Consider the following 22206-nt stretch of genomic DNA (forward strand, 5'->3'; position numbering starts at 1 on the left):
ACTGTATACACAGCTCAAGTGGATGAATGATAAGGCATGAATAATATGTACATGTAGTCAAACTATAGCCAACAGAATAAATGAATCAATGATGAAGAATGTTATCAAAAATTATGAAAAACGCATAAAGGCAAATACTTAAGAAAGAGGAATTAGCTCTGCATTAAATCTCAGAACACATGAAGATGGCTATTTCTAACTTTTCTGTGGTGATAGATGGCTGATGATGAGCTGAACTTCCTGGAAAGTGCAGAGCATGGTGAGCAGACTCAGTGATGGACGGGGGCAGCAGAGACAGTCAGATAATGACAGTAGTGTACAGTAGGTTCAGTGAAGCAGCTAGTCTCTCTTGTTCAGGGTAATGAATGCAGGGTGGACAAGGCCTGTCTGAGTCCACAGAGTTGGGATGCATTCAGCCAAAAAGTAAAAAAGTAAACTAACAAAATGAGGAGGTTTAGAAATGTGGATCTTTGGTACAGCTCTCAGTAAAAGGTGAAAAACACAAGCCAACACCCACACATGCCTTTCAGGGGGGCTTCACCATGGACAGCCCAAAAAGGAGTGAAGAGCAAAAGCGAGAAATCAGGACAACTGGATGAGCCAAAAAAACAACAACAAAAAAAACAAAGAGGCACGTGTTGTAACATTTTACAGTCTAGGGAGGTATTTGGGAAGAAAGAGTATCCTCAGCGCACTCATACTGATTACTAATTAATTCCTTATGTTGAAAGAGAACTGGCCTCTACTTCAAGAGAAGAAATTTGATTGATTTGACTGAATAATATTTGATTTATACATGCTTCCAAATAAAAAAAAAAACGTGTTCACTTGCTGTGTAGACAACACATGCAACATATCGTAAGAACTGATGGAGGCACAAAGAGCTTGTCAGATTAATTAATCAAATATCACAGAGTAGCAAGTAACATAACAAATACGCATGTTCTCATCTTAAGTGTAGGGGTTACATAACAGTGAAGCACATCTAAAATAAAACATGATGATAGAAGATAAATCCTTAGTCGATGAGACTGGTTAACATTAAATGCTGGAATGTCCTTGTACCATTGTGTTAAAAATGATCACCAAAACTCATCAGATAGCAGAGTGGAATCCTGCAAAGAAGCAGAGTTAGAGTTTAATAATATCAAAATGATTAAATGCCCTCAAGATATATAAGATACATACATACATGCATACACGCACACACACACACACACACACACACACATACATATATATATATATATATATATATATATATATATATATATATAGATAGATATATAGATATATATATTAATATGTGTGTGTGTGTCAAAGTCCAGTGAATAAGCCTCATTAAAACCACATTTATCTGTGGACATGATTACTGTTGGTGATCTCCAGCCACACTGTCTGTTCAAAATCACTAACAATTTATTGATCAATACAAAATATCATTCAATATAGAAAACCTAACATTTATCATGTATTGCAGTCCTCATGACACAGGTGTATGGGCTGAGTCTGGATTGATCTGATGTTCAGTCCAGATGTTCTCCAGGAGCAAATTCTGGACTTGGAAAAGCCCAGCTCCGTGGATGACCTATCTTAATAGTGAGGGTAAGGTGGATTTTTTTTTTTTTTTAATTCGGAAAAATCAAATACAAACCTACTAGAAAAAAACTTAATAACTGACTCAATAATCAAGAATCTTTTCAGCAAAATAATTTGTCATGCAGAAAATGACAATAAAAATCACTGCTCTGAGGACGATGTCCATGTTTTGGATTGAGAAGAGCTGGTCATGTACAGAAAGCTACTGATAACTCATGTCACAACTGTTCTGTTAAATGTCTTCAATGACACAAAAAAAGCCCAAACATTACAAATTCTCATGGTCACAGTTTGTTATTTTTGCACGGTCACCAGGCTGTGAGTAGGTGACTGATACTGCTCTAGGTTACTGGACAGTTGGCAACTGCAGAAAAGAACCAATCACACAGAGGAACGAGTGTCCCTGCAGGAGAGTAGTAAAAGGCCTGCATCCTTCAAGGCATTCACTTTATGTTGAGGTCTGTGGGTAACTTGCACATCTGAAAAGCTACTACTAAGAAAGCCCATTCAGCTCTTTGAGTCCCCACCAAATTAGACTGCCAACACATCACGAGGTTTAAAAACATTCATCAGACCAATACAAATTGACTGTTTATTTTGTAAATATAAATTTTTTACTAACAAGATCATTTCAAACAAGAATGAAACTAAATAAATCCACAAAAAAATGGAATTACAAACGAAAAAAAGGCTATCTATGGTTGTGAATTGGGATTTAAAAAGGACAGAAGATAATCAAACTGAGATTGGGACGAAAAATAATCACATTTCATATTTCATTAAATTTTCATGCAATGTACAACTAGTACTCTGCATTTAACCCATCCCAAGGGAGCAGTATACGTGGACGTTCTTGAGGACTATCTTCAGCCTTTGGTCAAGGGAACTTTATGGAAAATCAACCTAAGGCACACGTTTGATAGTGTACCCAGAGTGCTAACGACTTTAACACCATGCTACATGTTCATATTATTCATTTGTACATTAAAATGACATGATTTGTGGTCCTCTGTGCCATAAATCATACAGTACATCTATTTTTCAGCAAAAGTCGCAAGTAGTGGTGGCCAACAATTCAATCAGAGGATTCAAGCATTGTTGTGTGCGTGTTGTGCAAATTGTCATCTGACTGTACACACTATCCAGTTGACAAGCTCATTCGACCAACTCATTTAATTCCTTTGACTGTCAGTTCATCTCGAACTCGGCTGAGATAATCAGGATCCGGGTATCCATAGCTGCAAACACAAGGACAGAGATTCAGTGACTTGACATGGACACTTTAATAGTCGCAATGAAAATCCAAAGTGTACCTCTTATGATAGATAGATAGATAGATAGATAGATAGATAGATAGAATTACTTTAATTATCCCAGGCTGGGAAAATATTTTGTTATATTTTGTTAATTAGACTGCTGTTCTGATGATCAAACTTAGGTCAAATTAATAACTTTCTCTTGCCATCAATACAAAGATGTAACAAGAAAAACAGAATGAATGCATGAGTTTATGATAACAGAACATGTCAAACATGCTGTCACACATCCTGCTGAATTGTTTGGTGGCTTAATGGTTTATGTCTCTGACTTGAACACCATCATAATTACAGTTTTTAATGTGGAAATGATAACCTGACGAACACTGAAACAGGGACATTCTAATGATATGTAATGCACATCAATACAGTTTAATTTGACCAAATAAAAGTCCGTACTGTGTCGGCCCTCCATGTGTTGAGGTTTTGTGATGAATATCATTCCATGTCACAATATTGTTCCTGCCACTGGTGGTAGACCGACCAACAGTGAAGATGAGTCTCTGATCAAAGGCTTGCCTCAGCAGTATCAGGATGCTTCTGCCGTCTGGGGAGTCAGGGAGATATGCTTTACGGGATGCACCTTCATATGGCTGACCAGGGTTAGGATGCTCCTCCTGCAGACACACAGTCAAGGTTTCCCTGCTTAATGTGCCTATTTTCAAGTGACTAGGGGGTCCACAGCTTTCAGACAATGGTTGGCTTTGGTTGTGACAACTTTATTTATTAAATTCTTTAAAAGGACGTCACATAACATACACAGACACACACTCACACAGAAGCCAGAAAAAACTAACGTCAATCCTGAGGTGTCATGAAAGTCATGCTGCTTCTACATAAAGCACGGATAATTCTGAGAACAGAATAAATTCAGACAATGTAATTATTTTCCACAGAATCCTTAGTTAAAACTTTATAACTTGATATATTTCTCTACAAAAAGAGAATACTTATCCGATGCAGCTGTGTTGTTGCTATCTTATCTTTTGCACTACCAGACTTACTGGTATTAAGACTTTGAATAGGAACTGGTACTATTTTGTTTTTTTTCCCATTTCACTATTTTTTGACAGGTTTTTTTTCATGTTGTCCTGCTGAATAATACTCTTCAGCTTCAAGTGTGGAAGCATGCAGTAGTACTGCTTACATCCTCCGCATTGATACATGCAGCCCTAATTACTGGTGGTAGTTTGAATAGCTTGTGTAGCAGATCTTTCATAAAAATTGTGTCTATTGTTTCACCTCAGTCTATTTAATAGGTCATCAGAGGTCGCTGAGAGGTCACACCCTCCCGAAGTGTCCTTGTGCAAGATACTGAACCCCAAACTGCTCCTAATGTGCTGGTCGGCACCTTGCATGGCAGCCACTGCCACCAGTGTATGAATGTGTGTATAAATTACTTAAGTCAGTTTGGACAAAAGTGTCTGATAAATGTCCTAAATGTAAAATGTTAATATCTCGGCATAGCAAATATTGTAGCGCCCTCTGCTGTCACATGGCTGTATCCTCAGCCATGCAAATTCTTTCCTCTACGTGTCTGATTCTATCTTCATCTTCAACCATCTGGTCTTTTATGTCCGTTTTTATAGCCTGTTTCAGTCTAGAGGGACATTTTAGTATGATTATGTCCATCTCGATTTTCTCTGTGTACATATTATACAAGTCTATTTCTATTTCTTTTTCATTATATTGTTTATTTTTTACCATTATTATTGTTTCTTGTTCAAGTGAACAGTCCCTTGATCCCAGTAGATCCCTGAAGTTCCTCTGTCATCATGTAACCAGAGTTCCTAATATGCCTTAAGACTGTTAGCAAACCTGGTAAATCAACCTTGAGTTGGATTATATTGTCAAATACTGTTTTTGAGTTTTGAGTGTCATATCTGTAGTCTTACCTTTTGGATGCCACTTGGAATATCATAATGGATGATTATTGTTCCATACTTCTCATATCCAGGCAAAGATGAAGAATTTTTGGTGACATTCATTTTACCTCCATCAGGTTGTGTGCCTTTCAAAATGCCATATAACTTTCCACATGTTGGGCATACTGGCTTGTAGTCAAATGCTTGTGTCAGGCAATCTCTGCAGAATGAATGCTTGCATTGAAGAGTCCTTTTCTTCATTGGTAATATGGGTTCCATACAGATTGGACATGATTCTTCCTCAGGATTGTTGCTGTGTGACGGACCAGCTGTGCTATTTGGAGTGTCTGCTAGACATTTGCTGGGACACGTGCCAGAGCTTTTTGTATTTTTTAGAAGAAACTCTTTCAATTTAACAATGTGCACAAAAGGCCCAGTCACTGTTACTTCATATCTGTCGTGGCTGGGACTAATAAGGAGATGTGGAAATCTCTTCTGCAGGTCTTTGTGGCCATGTGGACTTACAAAGACAGATGTAACCTGCAGGTCAGAAGCAGTTCTCTGGTAGAATGTGATGAATTGCTGTCTGACAAAGTCAGCACGGACAGGGTGTATGGACGAATGGCGTGGTCTGAAAGTCACCTGTACTGTACTACTTGGGTTATTGTGCACTGTTCCATGGCAAGGCTGTATTTCAATAGAAAAAGTGTTCCCACAAATTTTGTTAAGCTGTTCTGCACACCTTTGCTCAATGTAGAGCATAACAACAGCATATACATCCACAGATTTGACAGGAGTTGATGCCTGTTCATACTGGTGACTGATTTGTGCACCTGTGGTAGGAATGTATTGACCCCTCACTGCTGACAGTTCAATTGAAAGGTGTTCCAGTTCTTCATAGGCTCCTCTCACTTGGTAGCAGGAACCTTTTTTCTTTGGTCTATGTGATTGAAGAACCTTCATTAATCCACCATGGTCTTTGAAATCAGCTTCATCAATGGTGATGGTGATGTCTTTGAAAAACTGCAACAAGAGATGACAGATGAAATTAGCTATTAGCAATATCCACATACCTACATTTCAATGCAATATTCCACATATTTCTATTTCAAAATTTGGATTAAATCTTTTCTCAAATCTTTTGCAGCAGAGCCAAGCAGCTCCGGTGTTTTTAGTGCTAGTGCATTATAACGGGGATCAGGCTGTGTTGATTCTTCGTATTGGAAATTAAGAAAAGAGTACAGAGATTCACGACAAAGATATGAGACCGACAACATGCACTTTTGGACGATTAGTGCTCTGTAGCGCTCGTCTAACAGTGGTTTACAGGTTGCAGCCCAGCATCTCCGTGTGGATATAAGTGTTCAAGCCACGTCAAAACGAATACACATATACATGACTTGGAGCGATGAGCAGAATGTTTTTCCTGGTTAGCGGACATGGCCGCGGACCCCTCTCTCTCCAGACAGGATTCTCAAACCACACCACCAGCACACCTGGGACCCTCGCAAGTTAAAATGAACGCCAGTCAAATTCATTACTAAACCAGAGCTACATGAATAACAAATGTCAACAACTGCAGCTAACAGTTAGCTGAGCGGGCTCGCTGGTATCCAGCAACATTCCTGTACAGTGTACAGGAATCAGCGCTGCTAAGGCAGAAGTAGTAGACCCTCATCGAGCACACTCCTGTAACCAATCATGCTCTTGACTGAGGTTAGGACCTCCTACTTCATTAATATATGGACACAGAAATACAGAAATAAATACATGTGTTTGGGGAACAAATATGTTTGGTGTGTTCAGCTGCGTCGGAAGCTTTCGGAGCCGCGCGGACGTTGTCGGATCCGACTGAGCATGCGAAGTCTGAGGAGGAGGGCCGTCGGACGTCTGAGCCATTGGATTCTCTGATTGGTTGTGTGCCAGCTGAATGGCCGTTCTGATTGGCGTTGTGCTGGCGAATCAGCACGGTGTGTGGGAGGGGCGGAATACCGCGTGCGCTTTGTTTTTCTATGCACTCCGTTCCGTCATTCCCCGTTTTCATGTTTTGCAGTACTGGCACGAGACTAGTTGTTATGTCCGTTCAGGACGAATTAATTCTTGTTCGTCTGGTAATGCCTCGCTGCATGTTTAGTATGCAGCTGTTTTTATCGGAAATAGTTAAATTTTGTTTTGATCTAAAGTAAAGAGAGTTGCGTGCACAAGCCTCTCGTTTACAACTCACAACACAAGCGCCACCCGCTTATTGCATCTCGCACAAGCGCAGAACGTACACGCTACTGTGTTTACAGAAATGTGAGGGACAGGCGGGAGGACAGGCGCTTCTCCACGTACAGCTGTGGTATTTGTTTTCCTCATGTAAGTTGCCAAAGACAGTTACAGTTACTACGTTACTTTTGTTCGGTCCTGTAACGTTGCTTTGTGGGACATTTCTCTGTATTTTAGTTGAGTGAAGGACCTGTGCAGTTATCAGACTGTCAGACCGACACGCCCCCGCTCCGAACCTCCGGCTTATTTGTTCACAGACTGGGACGGCTCACCAATAATGCGGCCCTGATACTACCTCCAGAGGCGGATCAGTGCCGGAGCAAAATGTCCCCCCTCTCCGTATCTAAAACTTTCACACAGAGGCGGGTGCGGAGCATTGGCGCAGGATCCCCGCATGCAAACGGCAGTGTGAAAGAGGCTCCTGATACGACCTCCAGAGGCAGAGGCTAGTGTTGCTACTGGGGGGATTTAAGCTGTTATTTTTATTTTGACAATCTAACCCATGTCAGCCTCTTAGGTAAGGTTGTAAGGACTATGGCTGGTAGCTGTAGTTAATTTTGTTCAAATAAGCCAAATTGTAATTTTTTTGTTACGCGTTTTTGTTCCACAGACAATGGGGCTAAATTAGCTAATATGCGGTAAAGGCATATGCCACTTGTTGCCATAGCAATGGCAAACATCACGCAATGTGAATGCTGTAGAGGGCAGATCCTGGCTGCATTGTAAATACAGATAAGATCCCTTGTATTCAGCACAGTAAGCAAGGCTCTTGCCCTCGGTCACACTTTTCACACAGAGTCGGCACATTATCTCCACAGTGGCGGTTCGCCAATTCTCCGCCGTTGTTTGTTCACACAGAGCCAAGCAGCTCCGGTGTAAAGATGCACCAATGTAAAATTTACGCAGGGATTTTTTTTAAAGACAGTTACTACAACAACAATAATGGGAGGAGACAAAAACATGGTGAGTTAAAGTTTTTTTGCTCTGAATCATGCCACATAATCACTGTCAGTCAACTGCGGGAGCTGCCCGGCTCTGCTTTTGGGGACAGATGCTGTTTTTTGGGCAGAAATGTGACAGAGTTGGTAGGACAGCACATATAATTATAGTATTTTTTTTCTCATATAAGCTGCCAAAGACACTATCAGTTACTATGTTACTGTTGTTGGTTCTGTAATGTTAGCAACAATTCTACTTATGTTTTTGAGTAAAGGATCTGTTTAGTTATCACACTGTGAAGACATCAGACCAACACGCCCCTGCTCCACACTGCCAATGCTGTTCCTCTGATACTACCTCCGGAGGCACATCAGAGGCGCAGTGAAATTTCACCCCTCGCTGCATCTGAGAATTTGACACAGAGGAGGATGCGGAGAATTGGCACAGGATCTCCACACTCAAAGGGCAGTATGAATGGGGCTAGTGAGACAATGCACCTTGCGGGGGCTGGGAGACCTGATAGACGATGGCCCATTAAGTAAAAGCTAATTAGGTGTGTAGTCACAGTAGCCCTCCTGGCCTGTCTGCTACACACACACATAATGTGAAGACATAAAACATGTAATTTCATTTGATCATGCTTTGCCAGCGTCCGTAGCTCAGCAGGTAGAGCAGGTCGGCTAGTGATTGGAAGGTCGCTGGTTCAAATCCCAGCTCCGGGCTGAGCTGAACTACATGTCGAAGTCTCCTTGAGCAAGTGTCCTTGAGCAAGACACTGAACCCCAAATTGCTCCTGATGTGCAGTTTGCACCTTGCATGGCAGCCTCTGCCATCAGTGAGGGCCCTGCAATGAGCTTGCGACTTGTCCAGGGTGTACCCTGCCCTCACCCAGAGACAGCTGGGATTGGCTCCAGCAAAAATCTCTGTGACCCCATAAAAGGGATAAAGCGGTTACAGACAATGGATGGATGGACAGTGAAGCCAGCCTCCACTCTGTAAATCCCCGTTCAAACTAGCCCCCAGTTATTTTCTGGTGCCTGTATATAGTAGATATTACAGTAATGCAGTCCAAGAATGGAATTCAAAATAAAAGCACCGACCTATGAACACTGTTTGCAAGTTCACATGAATTCATTCATTCAGTTGATTAGTTTATTAATTGAGCATTTAAGGAATTAATTAATTCATAATTTACTTAATTCATTTTACCATCCTAATTCTGATCACACCGAAGCCTTAGAAGATGGAGGCATTTTAATTATGTAAATAATTAGTCCGACATAAAATAAAAACAGTATCTTGAGAATCCAATGAGGAATTTCAAAATAAAAGTCCACTTAATAGTCAAATATTTTCAATATTTATTATTCAAATTCAGATTGATGTTAATGGAAAACTACCTGTTTCCACAGAATAATTTCAGTTTAGACTAATAGTGCACCACCTCAGTGTTTCACTCAGTTCTGATGTCCTCTCAAGTGTCAGATGTTCAATATTTCTCTTTCAATTCAGATTGATATTTCAAGAAACAACCTGTTTCCACAGAGTAACTTTAAATCAGACTAATCGTACTCCACCTCAGAGAGTCACTCATGTAATACCAGGAAGTTCTGATGTTGAATTTCAAAATTAAAGCCCTATGAAATTTGAAATATTTTCAATATCTCCCTCAAATTCAGATTTACATTAAAAGGAATCTCCCTGTTTCCACAGAGTAATTTCAGTTCAGAATGATTGCGCTTCACCTCACAGAGTCACTTGGATAATGCCAGTAAGTTCTGATGTGGAATTCCAAAATAAAAGCCCTCTTAAAAGTAAAAAACCCTCAATATTTCCATATGAATACTGCAAGAAAACTACCTATTTCCACAGCCTAATTCTAATTCAGAATGATAGTACTCCACCTCAGAGACTCACTCAGATGATACCTGGAAGTTCTCATCTGGACTTTCAAAATTAAAGCCCTCTAATATCTCGATTAGATATATACATAGCCCCAGTGGATCCAATACTGTTTTTAAATTGTCACAGGGACCTAGATAGGATGTATAAAATGTCAGTGTGAAGCCTTACATGTGACCTATATATAATACCAGTCAATAATTTTAATGTAAATCTGAAAATAAAGGGAAATATTACCAAAAATCTGACATTTTAGAGGGCTTTAATAATGGAAGTCCATATTCGAACTTCCTGGTATTATATGTGTGACTCTCTGAGGTGGAATACTATCAATCTGAACTGAAATTACTCTGTGGAAACATGTAGTGTCTTTCTTTTTAATGTATATCTTAATTTGAGTGAAATGTTGAAAATATTAAACATTTCAGAGGGCTTTAATTTTGAAATTCCACATCAAAACTTCCTGATATTGTATTAGTGACCCTTTGAGGTGGAGTACGATCATTCTGAATAAACATTACTCTGTGGAAACAGGCAGTTTCCTCCTAATATCAATCTGAAATTAAAAGGAAATACGGAAAATATCTGACATTTCAGAGGGCTTTAATTTTTCACTATCATTGTGAAGAGAAATTACTATGTGGAAACAGGTAGTTTCCTTTCCTTTCCTTGAAATATCAATCTGAATTGAAAGGGAAATATTAGAATATATCTGACTTTTAGAGGGCTTTACATTTTGGTATTATACGAGTGACTCTGTGAGGTGGAGTACTATCAGTCTGAACTGAAATTACTCTGTGGAAACAGGTACTGTTTTTTTTTATGTATATCTTAATTTGAGGGAAATGTTGAAAATATTTCAAATTTCAGAGGGCTTTAATTTTGGAATTCCACATCAGAACTTCTTGGTATTACATGAGCGACTCTCTGAGGTGGAGTATTATCAGTCTGGTGTAAAATTACTCTGTGGAAACAGGTAGTTTCCTCCTGATATCAATCTGAATTAAGAGATAAATATTAGAAATGTTTGACATTTTAGAGGACTTTAATTTTAAAATTCCTCATCAGAAACTCCAGATATTGTGTTTATTTTTATGCTGGACTAATTATTCACACAGATGAAATGTCATGGTCTCCATCTTCTAAGGCTTCAGTGCGATCAGAATTAGGATGGTAAAATGAAGTAAATAATCAATGAATTAATTCCTTAATTGCTCACTTAATTAACTAATTGTTTAATTAATTCACCAATCAATTAACAGACTGACTGACTGACTGACTGAATTTGTGTGAAGTAATAATAAGTCTCTGCTTTTACTTTGAATTCTGTTCTGGCACTGTACTATCGTAATATCTATAGCGGAAGGTGAGCGGGTTGAATATGCCATAGGTGAGCGGGTTGAACACAGGGGATCATACCTCCTCCATGAGACACCGGGTGAGATGGACTGAATATGGGGAAAGTGATGAGGAAGGGAGCTCTTGTCACACTACAACCACAGCCCCACAACGACCACAGCGTGGGACCAGGAGGCTGCCTGGACAATTCCTGGAAGGCTGTTACAGATGTGGGGAAATAGGCCACATTGCATGCCAGTGCCCAGCCCCTACCCAACGGAGCCAAGCAGATCAGCCACCCACAACAAACCCATTCCCCTCGACCACACTGCAAATACAACTGGGTAGACTCAGTCGAACACATGGACTCTACCTGAATTGTGACCTTAATGGCACCCCATGCAGAGCCCTGGTGGATACGGGGTCCACAATTTCCCTGGTCCGCCCCAGAACCTTGCCTGGCACAAGTGGCTTGAAACCATGGGGCTGGAAGCCCACAAAGCAGAAGACAACCACGGTCACTGGTGAACGTGCCAGGATGCAAGGAGAAACATTTCTCCAAGTGACTGCAGCTAATCACATTGTTGACTACAAGTTCTGGTTAGCTTATATCCAAAACCCTTGTATCATCGGCCTGGATCTGCTAGCTAAGTGGGAGGCCATGGTGGATGTATCCAGGGCCACACTCTACCTGGGTTCCCAGGCCATACAGCTCCACACCACGAAAAGGAAGGACTGTGATCCGCTGCCAAGCCACCACCGCCTGAGAGTTTACAACCAAACAGAACAATCTGATACTGAGTGTGTCTGAAGAAAAAAACAGGACAGGTTTAATTTGTTACCACACTGCAGGAACTAAAAAAGCTCGACTGGGTGGAACAAACACTGTGAATGTGGCACCTGGTCCAGTCTGGACCTGTCTGTTCAACTTGGTGTTAGCTCCAGTGACCTCCTCTCCTTCACCACAGCAACTTGCCATTATCTAAGCGCCTCCCCCCACACAAACAGTGTAATCAATCAGTCAACCAGGTAATCAATCACTCAGCTCAATTTACAAAGACAAACCCTGAATCTGAGCGACTCGAGATTTTAATCGTTGGACACTCTATCATCAGATTTGTAAAGCTTCCTGGTGCAATTACATACTGTCTCTCAGGAGCCAAGGCAGCTGATTTTATTGAACTAATTCCATCTACCTTTGGCATTCATTCCATCATCCACACTGTGATAGTGCACTCCGGCACCAGTGACGTCATGTCCAGGTGATCTAACAAGCTGCACTATCAACATGAGTCTGACCCCTACTGTTGAAAGCCTGGAGCGGACCTGTGTCCTGTTTGGTCCCACTCCCACTATGACCATGAGCTCGGAACGCGTTAGCCATCTTTTTAATCTGCACCTGTGGATGCAAAATTTTGGGGTTTTTTTTTGGTCCTGGACAATGCGGGTCCTACTGGTGCTGGTGGTTCTGGTTTTATCAAGTCACTTATTCCTGTAAGGTTCCCTGTTAGGATCACTGAGAGGCAGCGTGCACTATCAACATCCACTCAAAGTCCACACAGAAATAACCTCATCACAGATAAAACCACTTCTTTAAACCCTGCTTTTAAATCAGAAAATTTCAGTTTACCTAATGTAAGGTCCCTTGCAAATAAGTCTTTTATCTGCAAGGATTTTATCAAACAAACAAACAATCTTGACTTTTTTTTTTTATCATCACAGAGTCCTGGTTTAATCCTGATGAATGTGCCCCTCTCATTGAGTCTTCTCCCAAGATTATTTATTTTTCCACCAGCCAAGAATGACAGGCCGAGGGGGGCCCTTGCAGTAATACACAGAAATGATTTTAACTATTCTCAAGTCCTGCTTGGCTGCTTCCTACCTTTGACAGTCTTAGCTGTATTTTAAAGAATAAATTGCCTGTTTTATATGTTTTAATTTACTGATCCCCTAAACTCATTTCTGCTTTTATTCAGGAATTTTCAGACCTTTTATCAGTCATCATGCTACAATATGAAAGAGTTCTCATTCTTGGTAACTTTAATATCCATGTTTGTTGGCCTTCTTCCTCCTCATTTACCTCTGATTTTATGAAACGTACAGTCTCTTATAAACAAATTCTAAATATGGATATTATGGTGTGTACGTTCCTCCTTCAGCTGATGCAGCGCTGGCCTGTGACGTCATCCACTCCGCTGTTGCCCAGATACAGACGCAGCATCCTAACGCATTTATTGTCATCACTGGGGATTTTAATCACGTCTCACTGGACAAAACCCTTCCAACATTTCACCAGTATGTTGACTGCCCCACCAGAGACTGTAACACACTGGATCTGTTGTATGCAAATGCTAAGGATGCATACAGTCCCACAGCCCTCCCCCCTCTTGGAAGATCTGACCACAACCTGGTCCTGCTGACCCCTAAGTATTCCCCCTTGTTCAGCGGCAGCCTGTCCACACTTGGAGCGTGAGGAGGTGGACTCCGGAGGCTGCTGACGCACTACAGGACTGCTTTGAGTCGACAGACTGGGATGCACTTGTTGAGCCACATGGAGAGGATCTGGACAGCATGACCGACTGCATCACAGAATACATCAGGTTCTGTGAACACACCACCATGCCAACCCGGACTGTACGCTGCTTCCCTAATAATAAGCCGTGGATCACCAATGACCTGAAAGCCCTTCTTAACAAGAAGAAGAGGGCGTTCAGGTCTGGAGACAGTGAAGAACTGACGAGAGTGCAGCATGAACTCAGGGATATGCTGAGGGCCTGTAAAGACGCCCACAGGAGGAAGCTGGAGGCCAAACTCCAGCAGAACAATGTGAGGGATGTGTGGACTGGTATGAAGCAGATCACTGGGTGTAAGGTGATCGGCAGACAGTCATAGGGCAGCCTGGAGAGGGCAAACGAGCTGAACAGATTCTTCAATAGGTTCAGCTCACAGCCTTCTGTCGTCTCCCTGATACCTCCAGACCCCCACACACCCTCCCTGCCCCAAATGCTTCCTCCCCTCCCCCCTCACTCCCCTGATGTGAGCTCTCCTGTGCAGCACCTCTCCTTCTTCTCCTCCTCCTCCTCCTCCTCCACCTCTTCCTCCTCCACCTCCTCCTCTACCTCCCCCTCCACCTTCACCTCCTCCTCCACCTCCTCGTCCTCCACTGAAGACACCAGCAGCCTCCCCCGCATGACTGTGACTGCAGGCCAGGTTAGGAGAACGCTGGAGAGACTCCACCAGCAGAAGGCTGCAGGCCCTGACAGTATCAGCCCCAGGATCCTGAAGACATGTGCCAGCCAGCTGTCTCCTGTCCTACAACACCTCTACAACCTGAGCCTGGGTCAGGAGAGAATACCGGTGCTTTGGAAGACTTCCTGCCTGGTTCCTGTTCCAAAAGAGTTGACACCATCAGACCTCAATGACTATCAACTAGTGGCCCTCACATCTTACGTCATGAAGGTGCTGGAGAGACTGGTTTTGGCCAACCTGAGGCCGCAGGTGAGAGCCCTGCTAGACCCTCTGCAATTTGCTTACCAGCCCCACTTGGGAGTTGATGACACTGTCATCTACCTGCTGCAACGAGCCCATTCGCACCTGGATGGTGGAGGAGGTACTATGAGAATCACATTCTTTGATTTCTCTAGTGCTTTTAACACCATTCAGCCACTGCTACTGGGGGAGAAGCTGCGGGTGATGGGTGTAGACGACACAATGATCTCCTGGATTACTGACTACCTGACAGGCAGGCCACAGTTTGTCCGTATGGGCAGTGTTCTGTCTGATGCGGTGGTTAGTGATACAGGAGCTCCACAGGGGACTGTACTGTCTCCTTTCCTGTTCACCTTATACACCACTGACTTTCAGTACAACACCGGGTCGTGTCACCTGCAAAAGTTTTCTGACGACTCGGCTGTTGTTGGGTGTATAAGTGAGGGACAGGAGGAGGAGTACAGGGCACTGGTAGACAACTTTGTGGAGTGGACTGGACAGAATCACCTGCGGCTGAACATCAGCAAGACCAAAGAGATGGTGATAGATTTCAGGAAGAAGAGGAAGACGGCTTTCCAACCGCTGTGCATTCTGGGAAAGGATGTGGAGGCGGTGGAGGATTACAAGTACCTGGGTGTTACCATCAACCACAGACTGGACTGGAGATCTAACACTGAAGCTGTTTACAAGAAGGGGATGAGCAGACTTTACTTCCTGAGGAAGCTGAGATCCTTCAACGTGTGCAGCAAGATGTTGGAGATCTTTTATCAGTCTGTGGTGGCCAGTGTACTTTTCTTTGCTGTGGTTTGTTGGGGAAGCAGCATTGGAGCCAGTGACACCAACAGACTCAACAAACTGATCAAGAAGGCTGGCTCTGTGATTGGCTGCAAACAGGACACTCTGGAGGCTGTGGTGGAGAGGAGGACACTGAAAAAACTGTTATCCATCATGGATAATCCTCTCCACCCTCTCCAACTCACACTGGTCAGACAGCGGAGCACCTTCTCCGGAAGACTGCTTCAGCTTCACTGTCGTAGCAACAGATACAAGAAATCTTTCCTGCCACAATCCATCACTTTATACAACAACTCTTTCACCTCTGCCTGACAGAGAACTCTGGTCTCTCTACTGTTTTGTTGTATATATTATTATTGTTATAGTATATTTTGCATATTTTGTTTTGTTGTATATATTATTATTGTTTATTGTTTATAGCACACTGTGCACTGTATATATACACTATGTATATATTGGATTCTATTTATGTTATGTACAAAGTGTTTGATTTGCTGACCCACTACTGCTGTAACAAAATAATTTCCTAGTCTGGGATCATTAAAGTTATTCTATCTATCTATCTATCTATCTACAGCTTGGTAAAATGGATGTTTCTTGTATTATGTCCTGCCTTGCGCCTTGAGATCAAAAATTGAAATGTTCTGCAGTTGAATGACTCCAAATAGGACATTGTTATAATGACCCCCTCTGGCCCCAGCACTAGTAGCATTAACAATCTCTTCTCTAGTCTGAGTGCCATATCTAACAATAGCCCTTTTTAGATAAAAAAAGGCGGCACATTTGCTCCAAGGTAAGGGTGGCAACGTGCCGCCTTGTCTTTCTAAAATGGAGGCGTATTATTCCTCCCTTTCCAAAAGCCACCACCGGGGAAGGCATAAACATGTGACGTGACGTGAAGCACGAAGTTGGGCTGTGAACCGTGACAACGAATTTGTCTTCAAAATAAGAGCTTGACATTGCACCCCATTGGAGTTTATAACTGGGTTCTTAGTTCGTTAGTAGCTTGCCGCTACAACAACAAGCGGACACAACCAAACAACTACAGAGACCAAGGAGACGCTAGCCTTATAGTGTTGTGGAGAATACGGGATTCAGGAGCATTTAGCCGCACAGTTAGCCGGCTTTCTCCATGTCAAGTGCTATGAGCACACACTCAGCCTGGCCTCTCAGCATGCCCTAAAGCTGCCGGCTGTAGCAAGATTACTCGGACGAGTGATTTTTCCATAGAAGTGCCACAGCACTTCATGTTTTGGAGCAAAAACAGAGGTTTTCTATACTATTTTTTTTATATGCAGTCCAGGCTTTTGAAAAGAGAGAGTAAGTTCAAATGTAGGAGTTTACTTTAAAATGGTGCAAATATATTGCTGTTGAATAAATCTTAAAAACTGACTCATATTGCTGTTGAATAAATCTTAAAAACTGACTCACATGTGATGTGCATTTTTGGGGGAAATATGGCTCCTGATATAGTCTGTAGACATCATCATCATCATCAACATTCAACTTTTTCACATAGTCTGGTGTTAAAAAAGCAAACTAAAAATCACGTAAATTGGCAATATCAAAGAATTGCAATTTAAATCAAATTGGCACCCAAAACATCATAAAAGAATCGAATTGGGACAAAAGCACATCGTCCCAGCCCTATAGAATTGTTAGGCTCCTGCCTATATCTGTAATCTGCTGACTCCTTATGAGCCTGATCGGCGTCTGAGATCCTCCAGCAGGGCCCTCCTAATGGTTCCAAAATCTCGACTTGTCGCTAAAGGTGACCGGGCCTTTGTTGTTCGGGCCCCTCGGCTATAGAACTCCCTGCCTGGACATGTCAGGCAGGCAAACTCGATATCCTCTTTTAAATCCCTTCTTAAGACTCACTTTTACCTTATGGCTTTTTCTGATAATTGTTGTAACTATTTAAGTTATTTTATATATTATATCTTTGTTTGGATTTTAACTCATTATGTTATCTGTTTTATTGTAAAGCACTTTGTAACTTGTTTTTGAATGGTGCTATACAAATAAAGTTATTATTATCATTATTATTATTATTATTATTATTATTAAGGTGCATCTTACTATATAAATACTGAGCCCTCTATATAGCAGGTAAAACACTGCGATATCAAGGGCCCATTGACTTTTATTACCGCAAAAGCTTTCTGCTGCTCAAAGATACGCCAGCAAAGCACCTGATCTCACCTCACTGTAAGACTGTCTGTCTAAAACTAGCAACGACACTAGCACTTCAGCCGGCAAAAAGTAAGGACCTGATCCTGGAATCAATGCAGGTTATGTTATTAATATGTCCCTCTTTAAATATTAATTATTTCATACACACACTTCCCATCCCTTATTAATCAAAATGATAGTTTGTATGACCTGTGTGGTCTGATGAACTGAGATCAGCACACCAGTTAAACTGAAGACAAGGTAGTCTAAAGTGGCTTAAGATCTCACTTATTGTACTTTTTATATTGTAAACCATGTGCCCTGTGAACAATGTGAAACAACTGTCCGTAGAGGTGATGAGAGATTCAGCAGGTAGTTGATGTTGAACAGATGGCTCAAAGCTACATGTGCCGCTCAATCGGTGAACTTTATTGAAAATTTTAACATTTTCTGGGAACGCAGACACCTCTTTAAGTAAGTAAGTAAGTAAACTTTATTTGTACAGTGCCTTTCACAGACCAGGGTCACAAAGCGCTTTAAAAACAAAACAATACACAGTTAATAAGTACATACAAATTTAAATTTAAAAGGCCAAGACAACTCAGTGACAATTATAGCAGCCCAAAGACAATTAAGCAAAAGCCTGAACAAATAAATTGGTCTTACGTTGCCTTTTGTCAACAGACTCCATCGAACGCAGAGGGAGCGGAAGATCGTTCCAAAGCCTGGGAGCAACAGCCTGGAAGGATCAATCTCCTCTGGTCCGGAAACGAGTGTGCGGAACCATCAGCAGATTCTGATCCACAGACCTCAGAGCCCGAGCTGGGGTGTAAGGCTGGATCAGATCACTGATGTAAGGTGGAGCCTGACCATGCAAAGCTCTGAAAGTTAAAACCAGTATTTTAAAATTGATCCTAGAGGAAACTGGCAGCCAATGAAGAGCTTTAAGAATAGGGGATATGTGTGTCCTCCTATTAGAGTGGGTCAGAATTCTCGCTGCAGAGTTTTGCACTAACTGCAGGCGAGACAGCTCCTTCTTGTTCAGACATGAAAACAAACTATTACAATAGTCTAAACGCGAAGACACAAATGCATGAATGATCAGCTCCAAATCATTTTGTGACACCATTTTCCTAAGTTTGGAGATTTTCCTCAGCTGAAAAAAACTATTTTTGGTCAGCTGTTTGCAGTGTTGCACTAATGACATGTCTTTGTCCAACACAACACCCAGATTTCTTAGGCTCGGTTTAACTCGTTTTAACAACCTTACTCCTGACCCCCACAAGTCAGGAGTAAGGTTGTTAACCTCCAACATATTCTATTCAGTGCACCACACACCAGTTCCTCCCTTCAAGGACAGCAGGCAAGACAAACCAAAACAACTGATAAGACAGCCCTAGGAAGGAGAAATACTTGTGCCTGAGATAAGCTTCGAACAGACAGACAAGTCAGCTGTGCCAGGAGGAGGAGTCCTTGCTGCCATCTTTGCCCCCCAAGGAGGAGTCCCCCCCAGTCGCAACAAGAGGGAACATCCACTCTCCACCAACCCCAACCAACTCTCTGCCCTCTCCAGCCAGCCTCAGCCTCTCCCCCTCTTCCCCTAGGGGTGTGCCAAAATATCGATACTACGATATATCGCGATATTTCGTCTTGAGGTAAGTTATCGATACACTGGTGCCAAATATCGATATTTAAAAATGTAAAAAAAAAAATAATAATAATAATATATATATATTTTTTTTTTTGTTGGCCCACCACCACCACCCCTCTTCGGAGGACAGCTTTATCTTTATTCAAACATAGGTATACAACCAAATAAAATTTAAAAAAAATGATTTAAGTAGCTCTGAAACCCACACATATAGATATTTAATGATAGTTGTAGTCAGTGAGTGTGTTAAGAAGAGACACTGTGCAATATACTCTTTGTTTACTTGGCTGTCATTCATGTGAAACGGTTTGACAATGTTTTGTAATTCCTGTGAAATGGATTCAGTGCAGTCAATAAATTCTGAATTTCTTCAGTGACACAGATATCGTGATGTATCGTGGATGAAATTTCTTGCAATATGTCGATTATCGCAGAATCGCTGTATTGTGATATTATCGTTATCGAGGGTAAAATATTGTGATGGTATTGTATCGCGAGATACCCAGCCCTACAATTAATTCAATGGTTGTATTGTCGTATTCACTCACAAGATGTCAACAAAATCACACTGTCCCTTTTAAAATCTTTCAGAAAATTATGTAATTGTATCGAATCGTATCGTTGACTGAATATCGTGATATATATATAAAAAGCTTGTCAATGTTGGACTCAGACTCACACCCCGTCCAAATCTGCCTTGCTTGAAACCACTATCGCAAAAATGTCATCGTGCCCCTCCACCCCCTCTGAATAATCTTCGGCCTCTACAGTCTGAAAACAGCGAAGCACATCCTGTCCATGCTGACAGTACAATTAACGCTTACTGATATGTGCCAGGTCCGGGCTACGAAGTTGATATCACTACTGTTTTCCCCCGAGAAAAGCCCAGGCCCCTTGGAGTTCAGGCAGCCTCCTCAATTCCTGTGCTGACAGGTAATAGAAAAATTGTGAATTTGTTGAGAAACAGGAAATGCGGGACTAAATGTGCCAATCCATTCAATTTAGCTCCCATTCCTCGTCAGCCACTAACTGTCACAAAAAATTGCACAGTTGGTTTTGATACTGTAACTGTAGCTCTATTAAACATCAGATCTCTGGCAGGAAAATCTTTTTTAATACATGATTTTATCATCAAACACATTTAGTGATGTCCCGATATGGTTTTTTCCCTTACCGATCCGATCCCAATAACAGAATTCCATGTCAGCCGATACCGATAACATTTCTGATAACAGAGTGCTTAAAAAAGCAATTAAATATTATAATTTTAACAGCTGTATACTACCTTACATGATATGATTGCTGTCATCAGGTAAAACCCTTTAAAAACATTAACTAATAAGAAGAGCATACACAGAATGAATGCCACAGAAGCGTTTCTTTTATTTTACTCCACCTAAAAACTTATAAATAAATAATCATTTTAAGTTTTAAGCTGTTGTATCACTTACAACAGTAGTGCAATGATTAGAGATGCACCGAGCGATCGGCAACCGATCGCAATCGGCCGATAATGCCCCTATCGGTTTTGATCGGAGTTCTCAAAATAGATCACATCAGGCCGATCAGATGACGTTTAAGTATAAAGACATGCATTAACTGCATGCAGGGAGGGAATTTCATGGCCGCCGTTGCCCTGCGCCACAGTGGCCTCTGTGCCCCTGGCCCGGTCAGCGTAGCGAGCTTGCCCTGAATTACAGCCACCTGAGTGCACAGTAGTCACTCACAGTAACTTAAGTGAGTTTTTGCGGTTCGCGCAGGTGGAGTCTCATCATCACGATGATCTCACACAGCAGCAGCAACGTCTCAAAACAGAAGAACGAAACTTACAGCACAGCAAGCGAGCGCAGCGTAACGATGATACGTAACTGACTTATGTGGTAGGATTTAGTCCGGTAAAGTTGGAAATATATTCACAGATTCGAACTTCCCGGATCAATAACTCATAAGTGCAACCTTGTTAAAACACAAACAACGGCTCTTTCCTACCGTACTACGATAGACAACGAGCTACAACCGTATTTTCATCAAAACGAGGGTCTGGACATTAACTCTGGTCTGTATGATCAGCCGTCTGTGAGACGAGGGCGCAGGGACCGTCTACAAAGTGCAACACCGAAAAGAGAAACTAAAAAAAATTCAATAACTTCACTATTATTCAGAGTGTAGTGCCACCAAAATCACTCCACACATCAGTGGTCTCCTGATGGTTATTCTACAATTTTTTGTTTGGAAAAAATGTGCTTTGCCATAATTTTGGGGAATTTCTATTGGGAGAAATATTCAATAACATTAATATTCAGTGTGGTGTCACAAAAATCACCTCACCCTCACCCTACTTAACAAAAACTACTTTCTAATGTAACTTTAACTTGATTTTGGTATTAAAAAATGTTTTAATACACAATCCATGTCTTATTATAAATTAGGATGTTATGGTATCAGTCTGAAAGGTAAATCAACACATTTTAGTCAGTGGCCTTTGTGCCCTGTCATGTGGCCTTGGTGCCCCTAAAAAAAAAGTGAAGGCCAAATGGACTTGCCCCTAAAATGACAAAATTCCCACCCTGACTGCATTCCCACTAGTAAGCTACAGTTACTCTATGTAAGCTGAGTCCAAGTTGTCTCTAAGAGAGTCTCTAGAGTGTGAAATATTGCACATTGCCTCAGCCTGCAATAAAACGTTGGTCAATTCATGATACTTTCTCATCTCCTAATTTTTATACTTAATAATACAATGTCAATGTTGTGTAAGAAGAATCATTACTTAAATATATGAAAGTTACACAAGACAACAATATAGAAAAATGTATGGATTTGACACTGTGATCGGTGATCGACAATATCGGGATCGGCAGATACTGCTTTTGGT

At 41.5% G+C, this 22206-nt stretch overlaps 1 protein-coding gene across 1 annotated transcript in view; it reads right to left on the minus strand.

Annotated features, from left to right (window-relative positions):
• Window positions 1-1311: 1311 nt before the first annotated feature.
• Window positions 1312-22206, minus strand: part of LOC115582082 (E3 ubiquitin-protein ligase DTX3L) — a 33057-nt gene continuing 12162 nt past the window's right edge. The window contains exons 2-4 of the mRNA XM_030417813.1: window positions 4811-5803; window positions 3315-3532; window positions 1312-2837 (exon numbers count right to left, since the gene is read on the minus strand). Of these exons, the coding sequence (XP_030273673.1) occupies window positions 2768-2837; window positions 3315-3532; window positions 4811-5803 (1281 nt within the window). The 3' untranslated portion in view covers window positions 1312-2767. The remainder of the gene's footprint in view (window positions 2838-3314; window positions 3533-4810; window positions 5804-22206) is intronic.

The sequence above is a fragment of the Sparus aurata genome, chromosome 5, assembly GCF_900880675.1.
Source record: "Sparus aurata chromosome 5, fSpaAur1.1, whole genome shotgun sequence".
In the NCBI taxonomy this organism is placed as follows: Eukaryota; Metazoa; Chordata; class Actinopteri; order Spariformes; family Sparidae; genus Sparus; species Sparus aurata.